Source organism: Trachypithecus francoisi, unplaced genomic scaffold (genome assembly GCF_009764315.1).
Source record: "Trachypithecus francoisi isolate TF-2019V2 unplaced genomic scaffold, Tfra_2.0 Lachesis_group4, whole genome shotgun sequence".
Lineage (NCBI taxonomy): Eukaryota > Metazoa > Chordata > Mammalia > Primates > Cercopithecidae > Trachypithecus > Trachypithecus francoisi.
In genome coordinates this window covers 1,207,322-1,225,792 of record NW_022681469.1, presented here as the reverse complement: position 1 = coordinate 1,225,792, position 18,471 = coordinate 1,207,322, and the positions used below count along the sequence as shown (strand labels likewise).

At 51.1% G+C, this 18,471-nt stretch overlaps 1 protein-coding gene across 2 annotated transcripts in view; it reads right to left on the bottom strand.

Annotated features, from left to right (window-relative positions):
* PTPRN2 (protein tyrosine phosphatase receptor type N2) overlaps positions 1 to 18,471 on the bottom strand; it is a 981,520-nt gene that overhangs the window by 526,264 nt on the left and 436,785 nt on the right. For both annotated transcript variants that reach the window (XM_033192278.1, XM_033192279.1), the window contains one exon: positions 5,567 to 5,653. In XM_033192278.1, coding sequence (XP_033048169.1) covers positions 5,567 to 5,653 — 87 coding nt within the window. The remainder of the gene's footprint in view (positions 1 to 5,566; positions 5,654 to 18,471) is intronic.

Here is an 18,471-nt window from a genome sequence, read left to right as displayed (position 1 = left end):
CTCAGCTCCATGATAACTCCATCCCAACTCCACTGAGCTGCATCAAACCATCCTAGCTCCATCCTCAGCTCCTTCCCAACTCCACTTGGCTTCATCCAACTCCATCCCAGCTCCACTCTCAGCTTTATCTCAACTCCACTAAGCTCCATCAAACTCATCCTAGCTTCACTCTCATCCCAGCTCCATCCCACCTCCACTCAGCTACATCAAATTCCATCCCAGTTCTACCCCAGGTACACCCAAGGCTTCATCCCCAGCTCCATGAACCTCCATCCAGCTCCATTCCTACTCCATCCCAGCTCCATCCCAAGCTGAACCAAGCTCCATAGGCTTTCATCCAGATTCATAAACTCTATCCCAGACCATGGAGCTCCATCCAGCTCCATCCATCTCATCTCCATCCACAGATCCATCCCAGCTCTATCCGTCTCCATCCAGATCCATCCAGATGCATGCCCTGCTCTATCCCTACCTCCATCAGTTTCCATCCTAGCGCCATCTTACTTCATGCAGCCCCATCCAGCTCCACTGCAGCTCCATCCAGCTCTATCCAGCTCCAGCTCTATCTGCAGCTGCATCCAGCTCCATCCCATCTCCACAGTACTCTATCCCCAGCTGCATCCAGCTGCATCCCATCTCCACAGTACTCTATCCCCAGCTGCATCCAGCTCCATCCCAGCTCCAACCAGTTCCATCCCCTCCTCCATCCAGCTCCACTGACCTCCATCCCCATCTCTCTTCTGTTTTATTCCCAGCTCCTTCCATCTCCATTCCAATTCCATCCAGCTCTATCCTAGTTCATCACTGCTCCATTCTAGCTCCATCCTGCTCTGTCCTCATATTCATCTCAGCTTCTTTCTGAGCTTCATCCCACCTCCATTTCCAGTTCCTTCCCTGATCTATCTTAGCTCCATCCCAGTCCATCCCAGCCCCATCCAGGCCTATCCTCAGCTCCATCTAGCTTCCCCCAGCTCCATTTCTGCTCTATCTCATTTTTATCCTTACGCCTTCCAAGTGGCATCTCCAGCTCCTTTCTGAGCTTCATCCCAGCTCATCCCCCTCTCTATCGAGTTCTATCCCAATCTCCATCTCTGCTCCCTCCCAGCTCCAGCCTAGTTTCCTCCAAAGCTCCACCATCACCTCCATCCTTGACTCCAGCTTCTTTCTTAGCTCCCTCCCTGCCTCCACACACACACCTCTGTGTGTCATCTGGAAGAAGCCATTTCCACCTTTTCTGAGTCACTGTTTATCACTACTCAAAAGTGTGCCACTGTGGGAATCCCGAAAACACTGATAAAGAGGATGTCTCCAGGGGCTGATGAAATGAGCCTCTCCACACAGACACCTGCTCTGGGGTCTGCCCTTGGGATATAACCCTGCCACACTACCTATGCCCTGGGGTGATGAAATGAGCCTCTCCACACAGACACCTGCTGTGGGGTCTGCCCTTGGGGATATAACCCTGCCACACTACCTGTGCCCCGCTCCCCAAAGGTGATAGAGTGCCTGTTACATGATTTTCACTAGTGTCCCAGGTCACAGGTTCACAGAAGATTAATTCTTGAGTAATCACTAAAGATCAAGTAGGCGAACCCCTCTAATTTTCAAAATATAAAACTATGGCCCAGAGAGGAAAAGTCGCTTCCCTGGGATCCCATAAAACCAGATTATCTAATTCTCCTTCAGCATAAAGAGGAACATTTTAAGATCCTGGAAGCATCTCAGTTCTTTCGGGTCTTGGGAGCTTCTTCTATTTTCAACATCTGTGAAATCTGTCCTGTGTGGTTTCCCGGGAGTTAATATTTCTTCCCTAGGAACCCAAAACACTGACTGGGCGCTACCTCACAATAAACCAAGGTGGTGCCAACACACACGCTTGTCTCTGTTCTCACATACACCTAAGGGGCCACATGCCCCACATTGCTACTGCCCCCCTTCTCTTCCCTTACCTCCATCTCCTGATCCCATCAGAAACCGGGACCTTGCTGTCCACTGTACCTTAAGGTTATGGCATCTACACCTACCGAGATCTGTCCCCTAAGTCACCTGGACAGCACCCCATAGAAGTCATCCAGGTACCTGAAACAAACCTGTCTGTCAATCAAACCCATTAGGAAGCTCCCTCAAACACTGTCCCTTCCTAAGTCCCTGGTGTGCTGAAAGCCACCCCATCCATTTCCAGTACCCTCAGTCACACCAGAAGTTAAAACACTGAAGTATTTCCTACCCGGTGGGAAACAGCTGCAGCCCCTGCCTACCTGCCACCTCCAGAACTCCAGGGGCCCCAACATCCCAGGCCACTCTGGGAACCAGAGGCCCTCCCCATGGTGAGCCACAGGGAAAACGCCTGACTGCCCAGGGGCCACCAGGACTTCAGCCTGAGGCCCCGCCTGCCTGGGTTTCCACGGGCAGGCGTCACACTGTGCAGGTCAACACACACTTTGCACTCAGATCTACCCTCATCCCTGAAGCTGCCTTTCTACAATTCTTCAAATCCTGTCTCCCAGGCAGAAGTCACTCAGTGGTCACCCACTGCACTCAACGCTGTACCTGCTCTCTTCCCTCACCTGTATCTCCTCGTGTCCCCTGCCCACAGCAGCCCATGAACATGTCCCCTCTCATGTGGATATCTGCATCTGCCCTGCACCTGCCCCCCTCTCACACATGGATCCCTGCCCACAGCAGGCCCATGCAACTGCCCTCTCTCTCACTTGGATCTGGGAAAGTCCCCAGCCCACTGCAGCCTGGTGCATCTGCCTCCTCTCACACATGGATCCCTGCACATCCCCTGCCCACTGCAGTCTGGTGTACCTGCCCCCCTCTCACCTGGATCTCTGCACCTCTGCTGCCTACTGCAGGCCCATACCCCTGCCCCCTAAACACCTGCATCTTAGCACGGCCCCTTCCACTGCATTCACCCTGCGCCTGGTCCCACTCTCCCCTGGATCTCTGCAAACCACCCGCCCACCGTAGCCCCAAATAGCAAACCACCTGCCCACTGTAGCCCCAAGTACGTGCCCCTTTGCTCACCTGGATGTCTGCACAAACCTGCCAATTAAAGCCCCATGCACCTCTCACCTGGATCTCTGCAGCCCACCTGCCCACTATAGCCCCATGAACAGCAACCCCCCACACCAGGATCTCTGTGCTCTCATTGCGACCACACCTGCCTGGCACTTGCTCCCTCCCTCACCTTCCCCAGGTGGCCTCAGGGCTGCTCTCTCTCAGCTCTAGTCAGACTATCTCCCTGTGTTCACCCTATAGGGTCCTCTCACTGTACATACCGGGTCCCTAAATGGCCTCTCTGTCCCTGCTGAGCAGTCCTATCTGGCCTGCCCACCAGACCCCCCTATTTCAAGGAAACCCCCAGCAGGTATGGGGCCCCCGTGTCCCCTCCACGCCTTTCCTGTCCATAGACATTTCCTTGAACATGCTCATTGCCTGTGTCTGTGCCCTGGGAATGGTGTGGGCAGCAGTGAGCAGTCCGGAGTTGCATGTCGCATGTCGCTCTGGGACACCTCCATGTGCCGTTCAGATTTCTACTTCTAGAAGCTTCTGGTGCCAGGCTGGCTGGAGTGCCTCTCATGCATGTCCCCTCGTGCCCTCCATGCGAATGATCCATACACTCTTCTGTCTTTCCTGATAAATGGCAGATTTGAGGCAGGGCCCATGTGTCTCAAAGGTAATGCCCAGCTCCTGGTGTGAGGCTGGGTTGCCGCAGGTGCCCAGTGAGCATCTGCTGTGAGGAACCACTGAGTGAACAAGGTCACCCCTGTATGAAGGGGCCAGTGAGTGAACAAGGTCACTCCTGTGTAAAGAGTCAGCGAGTGAATGACATCACCTATGTGTGAAGGAGCCAGTGAGTGAATGAGGTCATTCTGTGCGAAGGAGTCAGTGAGGGAATGAGGTCACCCCTGTATGAGGGAGCCAGTGAGTGAATGATGTCACCCCTGTGTGAAGGAGTTAGTGAGTAAATGACGTCACCCTGTGTGAAGAGTCAGTGAGTGAATGACGTCATCCCTGTGTGAAGAGTCAGTGAATGAATGATGTCACTCCTGTGTGAAGGAGCCAGTGAGTGATGTCACCCCTGTGTGAAGAGTCAGTTAGTGAATGACGTCACCACTGTGTGAAGGAGTCAGTGTGTGAATGACATCACCCATGTGTGAGGAAGCCAGTGAGTGATTGATGTCATCCCCATGTGGAATCAGTGAATGAATGATGCCAACCCTTGTGTGAAGGGCCTAGTGAGTGAATGACATCACCCTTGTGTGAAGAGTGAATGAATGACATCACCCTGTGTGAAAGAGACAGTGAATGAATGACATAACCCGTGTGAAGAGTCAGTAAGTCCCCCATGTGAAGGACTCAGTAAGTGAATGACATCATCCTGTGTGAAGAGTCAGTGAGTGAATGACATCTCCCACTGTGAAGAGTCAGTGAGAAAATGACATCACCCCTGTGTGAAGAGTCAGTGAGTGAATGACGTCACCCCTGTGTGAAGGACCCAGTGAGTAAATGATGTCACCTCTGTGTGAAGGACTCAGTGAGTGAACGTCACCCCTGTGTGAAAGAGCCAGTGAGTGAATGACATCACCCCGTCTGACGAGTCAATGAGTTAATGACGTCACCCTTGTGTGAAGAGTGATGACATCACCCTGTGTGAAAGAGACAGTGAGTGAATGACGTCATCCCTGTGTGAAGGAGCCAGTGAGTGAATGACGTCATCCCTGTGTGATGAGTTAGTGAGTGAATGACGTCATCCCTTTGTGAAGAGTCAGTGAGTGAACAACACGTGTAGGCAGGTGCCCCTCGATCTACAGGCAGGTGGGCACACAGCCTGGGCGGGCCTCTTGTCTCAGGTCCTCCGTGGATGTCACTCTACCCTCCCTCTTCTCTCTGACCTTCTCTCCACACCCGGCTGTGCCCTGTGGGAGCTCCTGCAGCTTCTGCACTCAGCCATCTCTTCTCCAAGATTCACATACGCACGCAGGGTTCCTCCTCAGGCACTTGTCGTGCGACAGGAAAGAGGCTGCCCCTGTGTGTACTCACATGCCAGCCCTGCATGCCTCGTGCCCACAACTCTCTAAACCAGGTCACCCTGAGACCAGGGCCATGCCTGCTGCGGGAGCTGCAGAGGCTCGGGATCCAAAGCCAGGTCTCCGCAGGGCAGCACGTTTTCCTGACAGCCAGGGACAGGGCCGTGTCCACAGCAGGTGCTCATGAATGTAGCCGCAGCATTCTCTGGAGTGGGCCATCCAGAGGCTCCCACACATTGGCACAGGGCATGTGCAGAATGTTCTAGAGCCCTGGGTGGTTCCAGCACCACAGGTTTGACAGTTGGCTGCAGCGACAATGTCCTTCAGGAGATTTTCATCCTTCCCCTTAAACACTGGTTTCCACTGCCTCTAAATACCTTAACAAAGCTGCTGAAATCACCTTTTCACTTCTCTAAACAGGTTCCCTCATGTAATTAACAAGAGCCACGGGCTCGCAGCTCCTTCCCTCCCATCCAGTCTCTGTGTCCAAGCAACAGGAGCCAAACAGGAACCCAGGGCCCCGGACTTACTCCACGTCGGCGAACACGCTGCTGGGCATCTGCAGGAGGCGGGCGACGTCCTCCACTAGCTGCCTTCCTTCCTCGGGGCGCAGGGGGCTGCAGACAACAGCAGGAATGGGGAGCAGTCACCACAGAGCCAGCAGTCCTGGAGAACTAAAGCCCTGTGGCCCCACAGCCCTGCTCCCTGGTCCCCACACACACCCTGCTCTCCTGGCCCGGGGTCAGCTGCCTCCTCAGGCACGAGGGGTCACCTGAGTTTTCAGCAACCAGACAAATAGTGCAGTGCGGACGGGGCTGTGGGAAGCGCAAGTGGCTCACCGTGCGGAGACTGGCTCCTCTCGGCCTTCAGTAAAAATACAATAAAGGGGAGAAGGGAGAAGGGACGGGCAGGTGTGGCGGATGCTGGGACTCTGACTGCGGACGGGGCAGACCCATGGAGAAAGCACCTGTTTTTAATGGGCTCTGATGTGAACCAGGCCCCAATGAGGGGCGATTTAACCACCCAGTGGAAGGGTGAGCGTGGAAACCAGGCAGCCAGCCCACTGGCAGCAACTCAGGGCAGCGGGCAGGGGCACTCGCGGAAGCCACTGTGGCCGCAGACTCCCCACAAGGCCACCTGGCTGGGAACCTGTTCTGTCAAGAGGCCCGAGCCGTCACCAGGGTGGTTTGCAGCTTGATGACTCATCCTGAAGGCCAGCATTCAGGTTGAAAGTCATGAGTTGCCTGTGAAATCCTGTTAGTACCACTTTAACGGAGTATTAGGTTACACTGTTATGTAAAAGCATGTTGTACCACAAAGGCTTTCACCCCAGCAGACCGAAACGCCTGCATTCCTCATCCAGTGAGCACACAGGATGCCAGCAGGGCGCCAGGAGCTGCTTCCTAATGCAGCAATGAACAGCAAGACCAGCCCTGCTCTCAAGGGGTTCACGTCCTAGAGATGCTGTAGAAACCGACCGTACTACGATGGGTTGAATTATGTCACCTAAAAATTCATATGTTGAAATCCTAAAACCCAAATGTGAACTGATTTGGAATAGGGCTATCACAGATTTAGTTACACTGGGGTCAATAGGGTGAACCCTAAGCCAATATCACTGGTGTCCATATGAAAGGCGGGTTCAGACTCAGAGACAAACACACACAGCGCAGGGTGGCCTGAAGACGCGGGAGAAAAGCCCAACAAGCCGAGGTCCTCTCAGGCCAGTGGCAACAGGGGCGAGGCCAGGAGCAGACCCTCCTCAGCCTTGGGGGAGCCAGCCCTGCCCACACCTGGGTCTTGGACTTCCAGCCTCCAGGACGGGGAGAAGTGTGTGCCAGCAGCTCAGGCAGACTAGCTCCTGTCAGCTGACAGTGAGTTCTCTGGGGGAGACAGCTGGGTAGAGAAGTAGCGTGCAGGGCTGGGGAGGGAAGGGCACAGAGGAGAGACTGTCTTGTAAAGTGGGCTGTAGGAGGCCTCTCCAGTGGGGCCCTGTTTGAACAGAGGTGAGAGAGCTGGAAACAGAGGAGCAGACAGTGAGCAGAGAAGGCGAGGGGGCCGTGGTGCCCCATGGTGAGGAGGTGAAGTCAGAGCATCTGGGTAGGCTTTGGCTACTGCACCAAGCACTTCTCCCTGCACATGGGCACAAGTTCTCACTCCACAACCAGATTCTACCTTGGCATTAACTGCATGAATGAATGAACACAAAAATGTCAAAAACAGCAAAAAGTCCAACAGTTTTAAAATCATTAAAATGTAAACTATTAAATGAACCCCACTCAATTTACAAAGTTTCTGTAAAACTAAAGTAAAGCAGGAATGAGTTTTGGGAAGATGGTGAGTAGGAAACACCGGGAATCTGTCTCCCACCTGAAAACATTGTGCTAGTAGGATCTGTCTGATGTAACCGATCGTTGAACTCCGAAGCCTAATGAAGGCCTCCAACTTCTAGGGGAAGGTCTGGATACATCTTGCAGTCAATGTCAGCTTTCATCACAGTAGGAGCTACCCCTATCTCACCTCCAGCCCTATGGCAAGTAGCTGTGCACATGTTCCTGGAGCAGCCTGCACACACTGGCAGGAGCCAGAAGAGGCAATACAGATGTTGTCCTCCAAATATTGGGAATCTGTAATCTCACTGCTGATTGCTGCTTCTCATCACAGAGGTGCAGACAAGGAGGAAGGCACCATTGCTTGGCCACCTCCTCGTTGTTGCTGCTCCTCCCCCTCTGGCCAAAGTGACTTACAGGGGATTTAAAATGCTAACAGCCATTTTTTCCACCTTCATTTTTCTCTTTTTCCACTTTTGGGAGCCATAAATTAAAGACAAGAATATTCAAAAGTAACTGAATATACAGAGAAAATTAGAAAGTCACCACACATGCTCAGGGAAAGGCTCAGACAAGACCATAAGTTTACACCTCAGGCTGATCCTTGGCACAGAAACAGCCTACAACAAATTTAAAAGAAAGACAAACAAAAAATAGCAAACCTATGGAAAGTCAATCTGATTTCCAGAGTCAAATTAAAATTTTGAGTTTTCAACAAAAAATTGCAAGGCATATAAAGAAACAAGAAACTACAGCCCATTCAAAGGAAAAAGGTAAGTCAACAATAACTGTCTCTAAAAAAAGACCTGATGGCAGATGTACTAGGCAGACTTTAAAACAATTGCCATAAAAATGCTTGAAGAACTAAAGATATAAAAAAGTAAAAAAAAAAAAAAAAAACTATGTATGAAAAATGAAAATGTCAAAGAGAAAACCTAAAATATAAAAGAAATTCTGAAGCTCAAAATACAATAGCTGAAATTTAAAAGTTCACTAGATAGCCGGGCGTGGTGGCTCAAGCCTGTAATCCCAGCACTTTGGGAGGCCGAGACGGGCGGATCACGAGGTCAAGAGATCGAGACCATCCTGGCTAACACGGTGAAACCTCGTCTCTACTAAAAGAATACAAAAAACTAGCTGGGCGAGGTAGCGGGCGCCTGTAGTCCCAGCTACTTGGGAGGCTGAGGCAGGAGAATGGCGTAAACCCGGGAGGCGGAGCTTGCAGTGAGCTGAGATCCGGCCACTGCACTCCAGCAGGGGTGGCAGAGCGAGACTCCGTCTCACAAAAAAAAAAAAAAAAAAAGTTCACTAGATAGATTCAAAGGCAGATTTGAGCAAGAAAACTAAAGAATCAGTGAACTTGAAGACAGGACAATGGAAATTATTGAGTCTAAGAAATAAAAAGAAAAAAAGATTGAAGAAAAGTGACAAAATCCTAAGTGACATGTGGGACACCACACCAAGAGAATCAGGATATGAATTGTGAGAGGAAATTGTGCCAAGAAGGAAAAAAAAAAGAGATAAAGGGGCAGAGAAAATATCTGAAGAACAAATACCTGAAAACTTCCCAAGTTTGATGAAAGACGTGGATATAAACATCTGAGAAGCTCAATGAACTCCAAGTAAAATTAACTCAAAGAGACACATTTTAACTAAATTTTTTGTTTGTTTGTTTGTTTGTTTTTGGGACAGAGTCTTGCTCTGTCGCCCAGGCTGGAGTGCAGTGGCCGGATCTCAGCTCACTGCAAGCTCCACCTCCTGGGTTTACATCATTCTCTTGCCTCAGCTTCCCGAGTAGTTGGGACTACAGGCGCCGGCCACCTCGCCCGGATAGTTTTTTTGTATTTTTAGTAGAGAATGGGATTTCACTGTGTTAGCCAGGATGGTCTCAATCTCCAGACCTCATGATCTGCCCGTCTCAGCCTCCCAAAGTGCTGGGATTACAGGCTTGAGCCACCACGTCCGGCTTTAACTAAATTTTTAAAAGACAAGGGCAAACGGAGAATCCTCCTCTTACATTTGAAAGCAGCAAGAAAGAAGCAGTTCATCACACACCAGAGTTTCCAAATATTATCAGCAGAAACTTTGCAGAACAGAAAGCAGTGAACAAATATATTCCAAGTGCTACAGGAAAAAAAAAAAACCTGTGAAACAAGAATCATATATCCAACAAAATTGCACTTCAAAAGTGAAGAAGAAATTAAGACATTCTTAGATAAACCAAAGCTGAGAGAGTTTGTTATCAGTAGACCCGCCCTGCAAGCAATATTCCAAGGAGACTTGCAGGATGAAATGAAAGGACACTGGACAATAACTCAAAGCCATATAAAAAATTACAATCTCAATAAAGGCAAATATATGGTGAATTATAAAAGATAGTGTTACTGTAACAGTGGTTTGTAACTCCTTTTAGTTCTCTATGTGATTTAAGAGACTAGTGTATATCTTAAAAACTATTACTAGATAAAACTAATATTATTATAACTTTGGTTTGTAACTCCACAATTTGTTTTCTACATAATTTAAGAAATGAATAAATTTTAAACAATTATTAGTTTATAACCTGGGACATGCAATGTATAAGGATGCAATTTTGTGATATCAATAGCCAAAAAAGGTGGGTAAATAGCTGTAAAGGAGCATAACTTTTGTATGTTATTGAAGTCAAGCTGGTATAAATTCAAGTTGGTGTTGTAATTTTCAGATGTTAAATCTAATCCTCTGTGATAAACACAAAGAAAATAGCTACAAAATATGTACAAAAAGAGATAAGGAATTTAGGCATTTAATTTTTTTTTTTTTTTTTTTTTTTTTTTTTTTGAGACGGAGTCTCGCTCTGCCGCCCAGGCTGGAGTGCACTGGCCGGATCTCAGCTCACTGCAAGCTCCGCCTCCTGGGTTTACGCCATTCTCCTGCCTCAGCCTCCCGAGTAGCTGGGACTACAGGCGCCCGCCACCTCGCCCGGCTAGTTTTTTGTATTTTTTAGTAGAGACGGGGTTTCACCATGTTAGCCAGGATGGTCTTGATCTCCTGACCTCGTGATCCGCCCGTCTCGGCCTCCCAAAGTGCTGGGATTACAGGCTTGAGCCACCGCGCCCGGCCTAGGCATTTAATTTTTAAAAATCTACTAAACACAAAAGAAGATAGTAATGCAGAAAATCAGTGGCAAAAAATCCATAATGCACATAGAAAACAAATATTAAAATGACAGAAGTCCCTCCCATCATTAATTACTTTAAATGTAAATAGGTTAAATTCTCCAATCAAAAGACAGATACTAGCAAAATATGATATTCCACAGATCTTTTAAGGACTATTTCTATAGTATACAACAAGGGATATCTATTTGCATTAACTGTAAGCATAAACATGACAGTCTTTGTTTTCAAGCATGTCAGTAATGTCTTCTTTTTTTGTCACCCAGGCTGGAGTGCTGTGGCATGATCATTGCTCACTGCAGCCTCGACCTTCCCAGGCTCAGGTGATCCTCCCACTTCAGCCTTCCCATTAGCTGACACTACAAGTTCATGCCGGCATGCCTTGCTAATTTTTCTATTTTTTGTAGAGATGGGGTTTTGCCATGTTGCCCAGGCTGGTCTCAAGCTCCTGGGCTCAAGAAATCTACCACCTTGGTCTCCCAAAGTACTGAAATTATAGGCATCAGCCACCACACCTGGCCAATGTCTGCTTTTAATATAAGAGATAGCACTGTAAGTATATTATTGCTATATTTTTAGTTTAACGTAAAAGTTCCAATTTTGACTATTAAAGGAAAGTAAAATATTTATATCACTAAGAAACCTCATAATGTACCTACAGTGTATAGAGTACTCTTAAAACTCAACAACAAAAATGCAAACAATACCATTTAAAAATGGGCAAAGGACTTGAATGTACATTCCTCTAAAGAAAATATACAAATGGCCAAAAGCACATGAAACGATGCTCAACATCACTCATCATTAGGAAAACACAAATGAAAACTACAATGTGATACCAGCTCATACCTATCAGGATGGCCACTGTAAGAAGAAAAAGACCCAGAAAATAATAAATGTTGGCAAAGATGTGGCTGAATTGGAACTCCTGTGCCTTGTTGGTGAGAATGTCACATGGTGTATCAAGTGTGGAAGAGTATGGAGACTCCTCAAAAAATGAACAATAGAATTGCATTTTTATTAACTCCACTCCTTGGTATCTACAGCGACCCCGTTAGCTGTAGTTTGTTTTCTGTGGTTTCAGGTACCTGAGGTATAGTACGAGAAGATATTTGAAAGGCAGAGACCACATTTACACAACTTCTATTACAGTAAATTGTTACAATTGTTCCATTTTATCACTAGTTATTGTTGTTAATCTCATACTGTCTAATTTATAAATTAAGCTTTATCATAAGTATGTATGTACAGGAAAAACCGTAGTTTATAGAGGCTTCTCCACTATCTGAAGTTTCAGGAATCCACAGGGGGTCCTGGAATGTCTCCCCCTTAAATAAGGGGGAGACTACTTTACCCAAAAGGATTGAAAACAGGGTCTCAAAGAGATGTTAGTGCCTCACGTTCACAGCAGCATTATTCTCAATCACGAAAGCACAGGGGCAACCGAAGGGCCTACTGACGGACAGAAGGAGGAGCAAAGCATGGCCTGCACCAGAAGCAGAATATTATTCAGCCCTGAACAGGCAGAAATTCAGACACATGTGACAACATGGGTGAACCCGGAAACATGATGCTAACTGAAATAACCTGGGCATAAAAGGACAAGTTCTGTCTGTCCACCCATGTGAGGTTCCTAGAATCCCCACATTCACAGCGAAAGACAGTAGCGTGAGGGGTGCGGGGGTAGGGTAGTGTTTAATGGGGACGGAACTTCAGTTTTACAGGATGAAAAGAGCTCTGGGGATGGACAGTGGTGACGGCTGCACAACAACACAAATGTTCTTAATGCTGCTGAATTCTATGCTTAAACATGGGTAAGACAGTACATTTTATGCTATATATATTTTATCACAAGAAATTGGGAAGATGAAATAAGGTGATTAGTGTGAAAGCACTGTGACACGTGGCTGCTCCCCACATCCAAGGCAGTGTACCAGTCTTCGTCCCATCTCTGCTTCAGCAGAACACTCCTCGTGACTCACGGAGAAAGCTGAGCCAGGTTCCTGCTGGGTCCCTGGCAAAGCTCCTTTCTGCTCCCTGTCTCCAAGGAAAGCCTATGGCATATTCTTTAAAGTGGATTTTTCAAGGTCGCGTTCCATGTAATTTTACAATTGAGAAACAAGCCATTTTCCTTTCAAGAGTGGCTGCTGGAAGGGGAGGGGTCCCAGATGTCCTCTCTTTTCCTGCACATTTTGGATATCTGCTGTAACCCAGGTCAGCCCCTGCCCCAAAGCATCCTCCAGGGCCATCTGAACAGCTTGTGAAGGGCACTGGTGTCAGAAAAGGCCTGAATGGCCAGATGTTGGGCCAGAAGGGAGGCAACAGGGAAGGGAGCCGGGGTGGGCCACAAAGGTGAGCTCAGGCTGCAGCTGGACAGAGCAATGACCCACCACAGTCGGCTCAGCTCCACCCTGGCTGAGACCAGCCCAGGCTGCTGGGAGTGCCAGCCCTGAATCCAGCCAGCCTCCCTGCTCCAAGCCCACCCCTCCTGGCAGGCAAGTGTGATGCTTCCAGAAGAGGCCCTCCTTCCTTTCCTGCAATGCTTCCAGACAAGCCCTTCCTTTTTTTCCCTGTGGCTGCAGGTTCCTTCCTCCCAGCTCCTGTGCTTCCTGCAGCCTGGGCTTTTCTCTCTGCCTGAGCCTGGCGGTGACGGCTCCCACCGCTGACCTGCCTCGCCTCAGCCCCCTGCACCCCAGCCTCCCTGGGCCTCCCCATCCTTGGAATCATTAGGAAGAGGGCAGGTGGAGAAGGGCAGGTGGAGAAGGGCAGGTGGAGAAGGGCAGGTGGAGAAGGGCAGGTGGAGAAGGGCGGGCGGAGAAGGGCAGGTGGAGAAGGCCGGGACCAGCCACACCACTCCAGTCGACAAAGACAGAAACTGCTGCTCTTCAGGCTTTCCCTAAAATTCCCTCTGTGCTTTGATTAGCACCACTCAGCTCCTGACTTATTTTAAAAGGTCTCTAGTACTTTCATATTTTAATCCTGCCTCCCCCCATAAACTGCAAACTCACTGAAGGCAGGAGCCACGTGTCATCTGAGTTCGTTTCTTCCAAGCCTACTGCCCCACGCAGAGAATAAACCAACTTCCCAATCAAAGTTTGCACCAAATTCCATGAGTCTCCTTTTCTAGCATGTTTCAAACCAAGGGGATGGTGTGAGGACATGGGAGGGGCTCCACCACGAATCCTGGGTTCAGCCCTCTGCCCTCCACACTCCAATATGGAAATCAACAGAAGCATCCGCAAGACTCCTACAACATCCTGAAGACAGCGAGGAAGTCCACACGCCCAGAATGTGTTTGTGAACCCGCTGCCTCCACAAGCCAGTGTGTCCCCAGTTACACAAAGTGTACGGGACGTGCAGTCCACCCCGTTCCTACCTCAGCCTGGCAAGGGGGACAGTGCCGGCCAGGCAGCCAGGGGCGTCCCGGCCCCTCTGTAAAGCGGAAGAGTGGTGGCTCCATTCTGTAAAGCAGACAAACAAGACAGGCCTGACTGTGCTCACAAGGAGCACACGGCCATTTCTAGTTCATCTTTAAAGGCACAGCCATCGTCTGTCATTCCCAGGCCTGAACTTCCTTAGAAAGCAGCTGGACGTCATCCTGAAAATGAGTGGGAGGATCCAGCAGGTGCGATGTGCTGTGTCTGCATGTGGCGGCTTCCACCCTCAATACCTGCACGCTAATATTGCCGTGGAAGAAAAACAGGCATGAGCCCTTTCATGGGGTCAGGGTCGGAGCTGGGAGTGCCTGTGAGCGCAGTGGGAAGGACTTTCAAAGCTAAAGATGGTGTCTCCTCTCTCTAGAGCGTTTCAGTTCTGAAGGGCAGCGGCACGTTTGTGACGTCTCTAAGCTCAACCACGTTGGACAAGCCTGTTCCTATGAATCTACTGAATCAACCACACAGGAGGCCGTAAGGCCTCGGCAAGCACTCGCTGGAGGGAGGCTCGGGGTGAGAAGGGACAGTGTCCTCCTTCCACGGTGTCCTCCCAGCCCCGGTACAGCGCTGGGGCTTCTGTGTGGCATCCACGTCACCCTGAAATGAGTGCACGGGCAGACAGATGAGCAGAAAATGACTACGGGAGTGTCACCCCTAAAAATCAGACTAGTGAAAAGTACGTCAGGGTTGGAAATATTCAGAGTAGTAAAAACTCTGGGAAGCTCCTGTGCCGGACGCCACACTAGGCCCCAGACGGCAGTGGGATCTGGCATTCAGCAGACCCCTGAGGAACGCACTATTATCGGCCTCATTTTAAAGAGAAACCGAGGCCAGAGAAACTGAAGTCATTGCCCAAGATTACACTACTAAACTCCCAGGAGAAAAGCTCAAACGGAAAAGGTTATCCTTCAGGCAACGTTCCAACGTAGGTGCCCAGAAAAGCGGGGTGAGCCCGGGGACCTGATGCAACCTACACTCATTCTTAACAAAACCGAAAGAAACCTACGTGAAATTACACGAAATTTCTCCACGTCTCATTTTGGCAACCTTGTTATTGCCTCTTCCTTGTGGGCCAGAAGAAATCAAGCCGAGAACAGGACCCGTCATCCCCCACGCTCCTGCTGACCACACTCTGCTTCTGCAGCTTCACCCGCCCGATCTGGGACACTTTACTATTTATTGGAAAACCCACCGGGAGCTAGGGAGTCAAATGTGAAAGGAAAATGAGTCAACTTTGACGTAAACTCTTTTAATAAGACAATACTCAAAACCAATAGATAAACGAGGTTTTCATTAAAACAAATCATGAAATTTATTCTATTTAAATCTTCTTATAAAGTGGTTAAAATGTTTCCAGCCCGCAGGAACCTCCCCCATGCAGAGGAGCAACGCTTCTGGGGTGGCAAACCACAGCGGGCTGGGGAGGTGCCGTGACCAACGCCGTGGTGACCGACAGACGCCACAGTATCCTACAGACATGACGGCGACCAATGCCACGGTGACTGACGCCACTGTGACCGACAGATGCCGCAGTGACTGACGCCACGTCTGTCTCCACCCTGGATCCCCTGCACGCCCGCTCTCTTCCTGCAGGAGTCTAACGTCAGGGTCTGGGAAAAGGAGGCTTTGATGCTTTGTGCACCCAAACTGAAGCTTCCTCCTGCAGTCCACCATGCAGCCCTGGAGCTCGTGTGCCCCACCCACGCCGACAACCCTGGACCACTCCTAGTGGGGCTGTCCACACCATCAACTCTTCCGGGCAGAAAATCAGGAGGAAAACCACTGTATTCTGACAACTTATTTTTGGGCATACGGATGAGACTGTACTGCTCGCTATAAACACCTTTTAAATGCCAGCAGCTAACTAAAGATCTAGGTACGGAAGGTCTACATAGCGTCACCTTTAAAAAGTGAGCCAAGTAGGATCGGGAAGTGCTTCCAACAGGAGCCATGAACCCGTGCTGACCCAGGTGGAGCTGGTTTTCTAACCTGACTGGACCTCAGACCCCGTGCTGACCTAGGGGAAAGGGCTCTTATCTGACTGGACCTCAGACCCGTGCTGACCCGGGGGAACGGGCTCTAACCTGATTTGACCGAAGCATGCTAAGTCAGCTTCCAATAGGACAGAGAGCACCGGTGGTCTCTGCATGATGTGTAGGGAGAGATGCAAAGTCTGCGTCTGATTCTCCCCATCTGCCTCACAGAGAGGCACGACTTCTAGCAGGCCTCTCTGAACTTCCCATTCGCGTGTGTTGCCCCAGATGGTTTACTGAGTGGCCTGAAAAGCTGCCGGTTTTGAGTAGAGCCCAGAACGAGAGAAGGCTCTGCAGCAGCTCCAGGCTCTGTGCAGGCTACTCTGCCTGCTGGGCCACATGACCCAGCAGATCCAAGGGTGCCTGAAAGGGGAGAGGCAGAGACGCATGCTGTATGGAGCCTTTGGCAGGTTCCTCTCGAGGTGAACTGGCCCTTAGGACGTTGGGGCAATGCTCTGCCCTCCTTGTGGATAACGGCTGCCTTTGAGAAACAGCTGCTGGCCCACTATGGGGCTTTAGTAGGGATTAAATGCTTAAATATGGGCCACCAAGCTACCATGGGACCTGAGTTGCTCATCATGAACTGAATGTTTTCTGACCCACCAAGCCAGAAAGTTGGGTGTGCACAGCAGCATTCCATCATCAAATGGAAGTGGTATGTGTCCGGGCCTAAGTAGGCCCTAAAGGCACAAGTCACATAAAGAAGTGCCCCCAATGCCGACGGTCCCCACTCCTGCTGCACTGCCTTCTCTCTCCCAGCCTGCACCTACAGTCTCCTGGGGAGTTCCCTAAAATCAGTTGATGGAGGCAGACCTGGGCCTGGCTTCCAGATGGTTATGCATGATATGCAGGCACCCATGTTAGTGGCTGGTTGCAGCACTACTGCCCCTTTCTGGAACACCCCTAAAAGGACAGTGGTGAAGGGAAATTCTCCGACGGACAGAACTATGAGCCATACATCTGGCTGTTCACTTTGCTTGGAAAGAGAAATAGCCAAATGTGTGATTATTACAAATTAATGGGCCATGGCCAATGGTTTGGTCGGATGCTCAGAGTCTTGAAGACACATAATGGAAAATTGGTGACAAAGACACTTGAGAAAGAGGTGTGTGGACAGACGTCTCTGAATGGGGAGAAGGCATGAACAGGAAGCTGCCTTCCGGGCGGGACAAGTGCAGAGCTGGGGTCTCCTGTGGGAGCCTGGCTGCCGGGGACGGAGGCAGGGGCCTGGCGGAGTGTCCCCAGGATGCACCTGCAGAGCTGCCTGCCAGCCAGCCTGGGCCATGCCAGGGCTGGGGTCTGTATCTCAGGAGCAGTGGAGTCACAGCCAGATTTCAACAGGAGAGGGTGACGGGGCCAGATTTGGTTTTGTGGAGTCCTCTTTGTGTTCAATGTGCATGGCAGGTGAGAAAGACAGAGCCGTTATGCAGGTGTGCAAGAGAGAAGGCCCTCCAGTGCGGAGGCGAGAGGCTCAGACGGCCTGGACTAGGGTGGGAGCAGGGAATAGGGAAGAAGGGGAGACAGCATGGACAGAGCCATAGGAGGGGAGACAGCTGGCCGTGGAGGGAGGCGGGTGGGGCACAGAGCCCACCAAGCTGCCAGGCTGGCAAGACGTGGCTCAGGCCCAACCATGGCACTGGGTCTGAAGACCCTGACTCTGCTTCCCCTGGGTGGAGTCTGATGCACCTGGGAAGGAGCCACATGGAGGCATCCCCAGGGCACTGGCATGGGCAGCACTGCCCAGAGCAAGAAACAGCCCCCGGGAGAGGGGCAGCCACCACCTGCGCTGCCTCCCAGAAACAGCCCGTGGGAGCGAGGCAGCCACCACCCGTGCCACCTCCCAGAAACAGCCCCCGGGAGCGGGGCAGCCACCACCCGCGCCACCTCCCAGAAACAGCCCCCGGGAGCGGGGCAGCCACCACCCGCGCCACCTCCCAGAAACAGCCCCCGGAGAGGGGCAGCCACCACCCGCGCCGCCTCCCAGAAACAGCCCCCGGGAGCGGGGCAGCCACCACCCGCGCCGCCTCCCAGAAACAGCCCCCGGGAGCGGGGCAGCCACCACCGCGCCGCCTCCCAGAAACAGCCCCCGGGAGCGGGGCAGCCACCACCCGCGCCGCCTCCAGAAACAGCCCCCGGGAGCGGGGCAGCCACCACCCGCGCCGCCTCCCAGAAACAGCCCCCGGGAGCGGGGCAGCCACCACCCGCGCCGCCTCCCAGAAACAGCCCCCGGGAGCGGGGCAGCCACCACCCGCGCCGCCTCCCAGAAACAGCCCCCGGGAGCGGGGCAGCCACCACCCGTGCCGCCTCCCAGAAACAGCCCCCGGGAGCGGGGCAGCCACCACCCGCGCTGCCTCCCGCGAAGCAGGGCCGTCAGGAGCTGTTGACACAGCTTGGAGGCTCTTGGTGATGGTGGAGGGAACACGGAGGAGAGGTCGGATCCCAGGGGAGTCACGGAATCAGGGCTGGTGGGAGGCTTCACT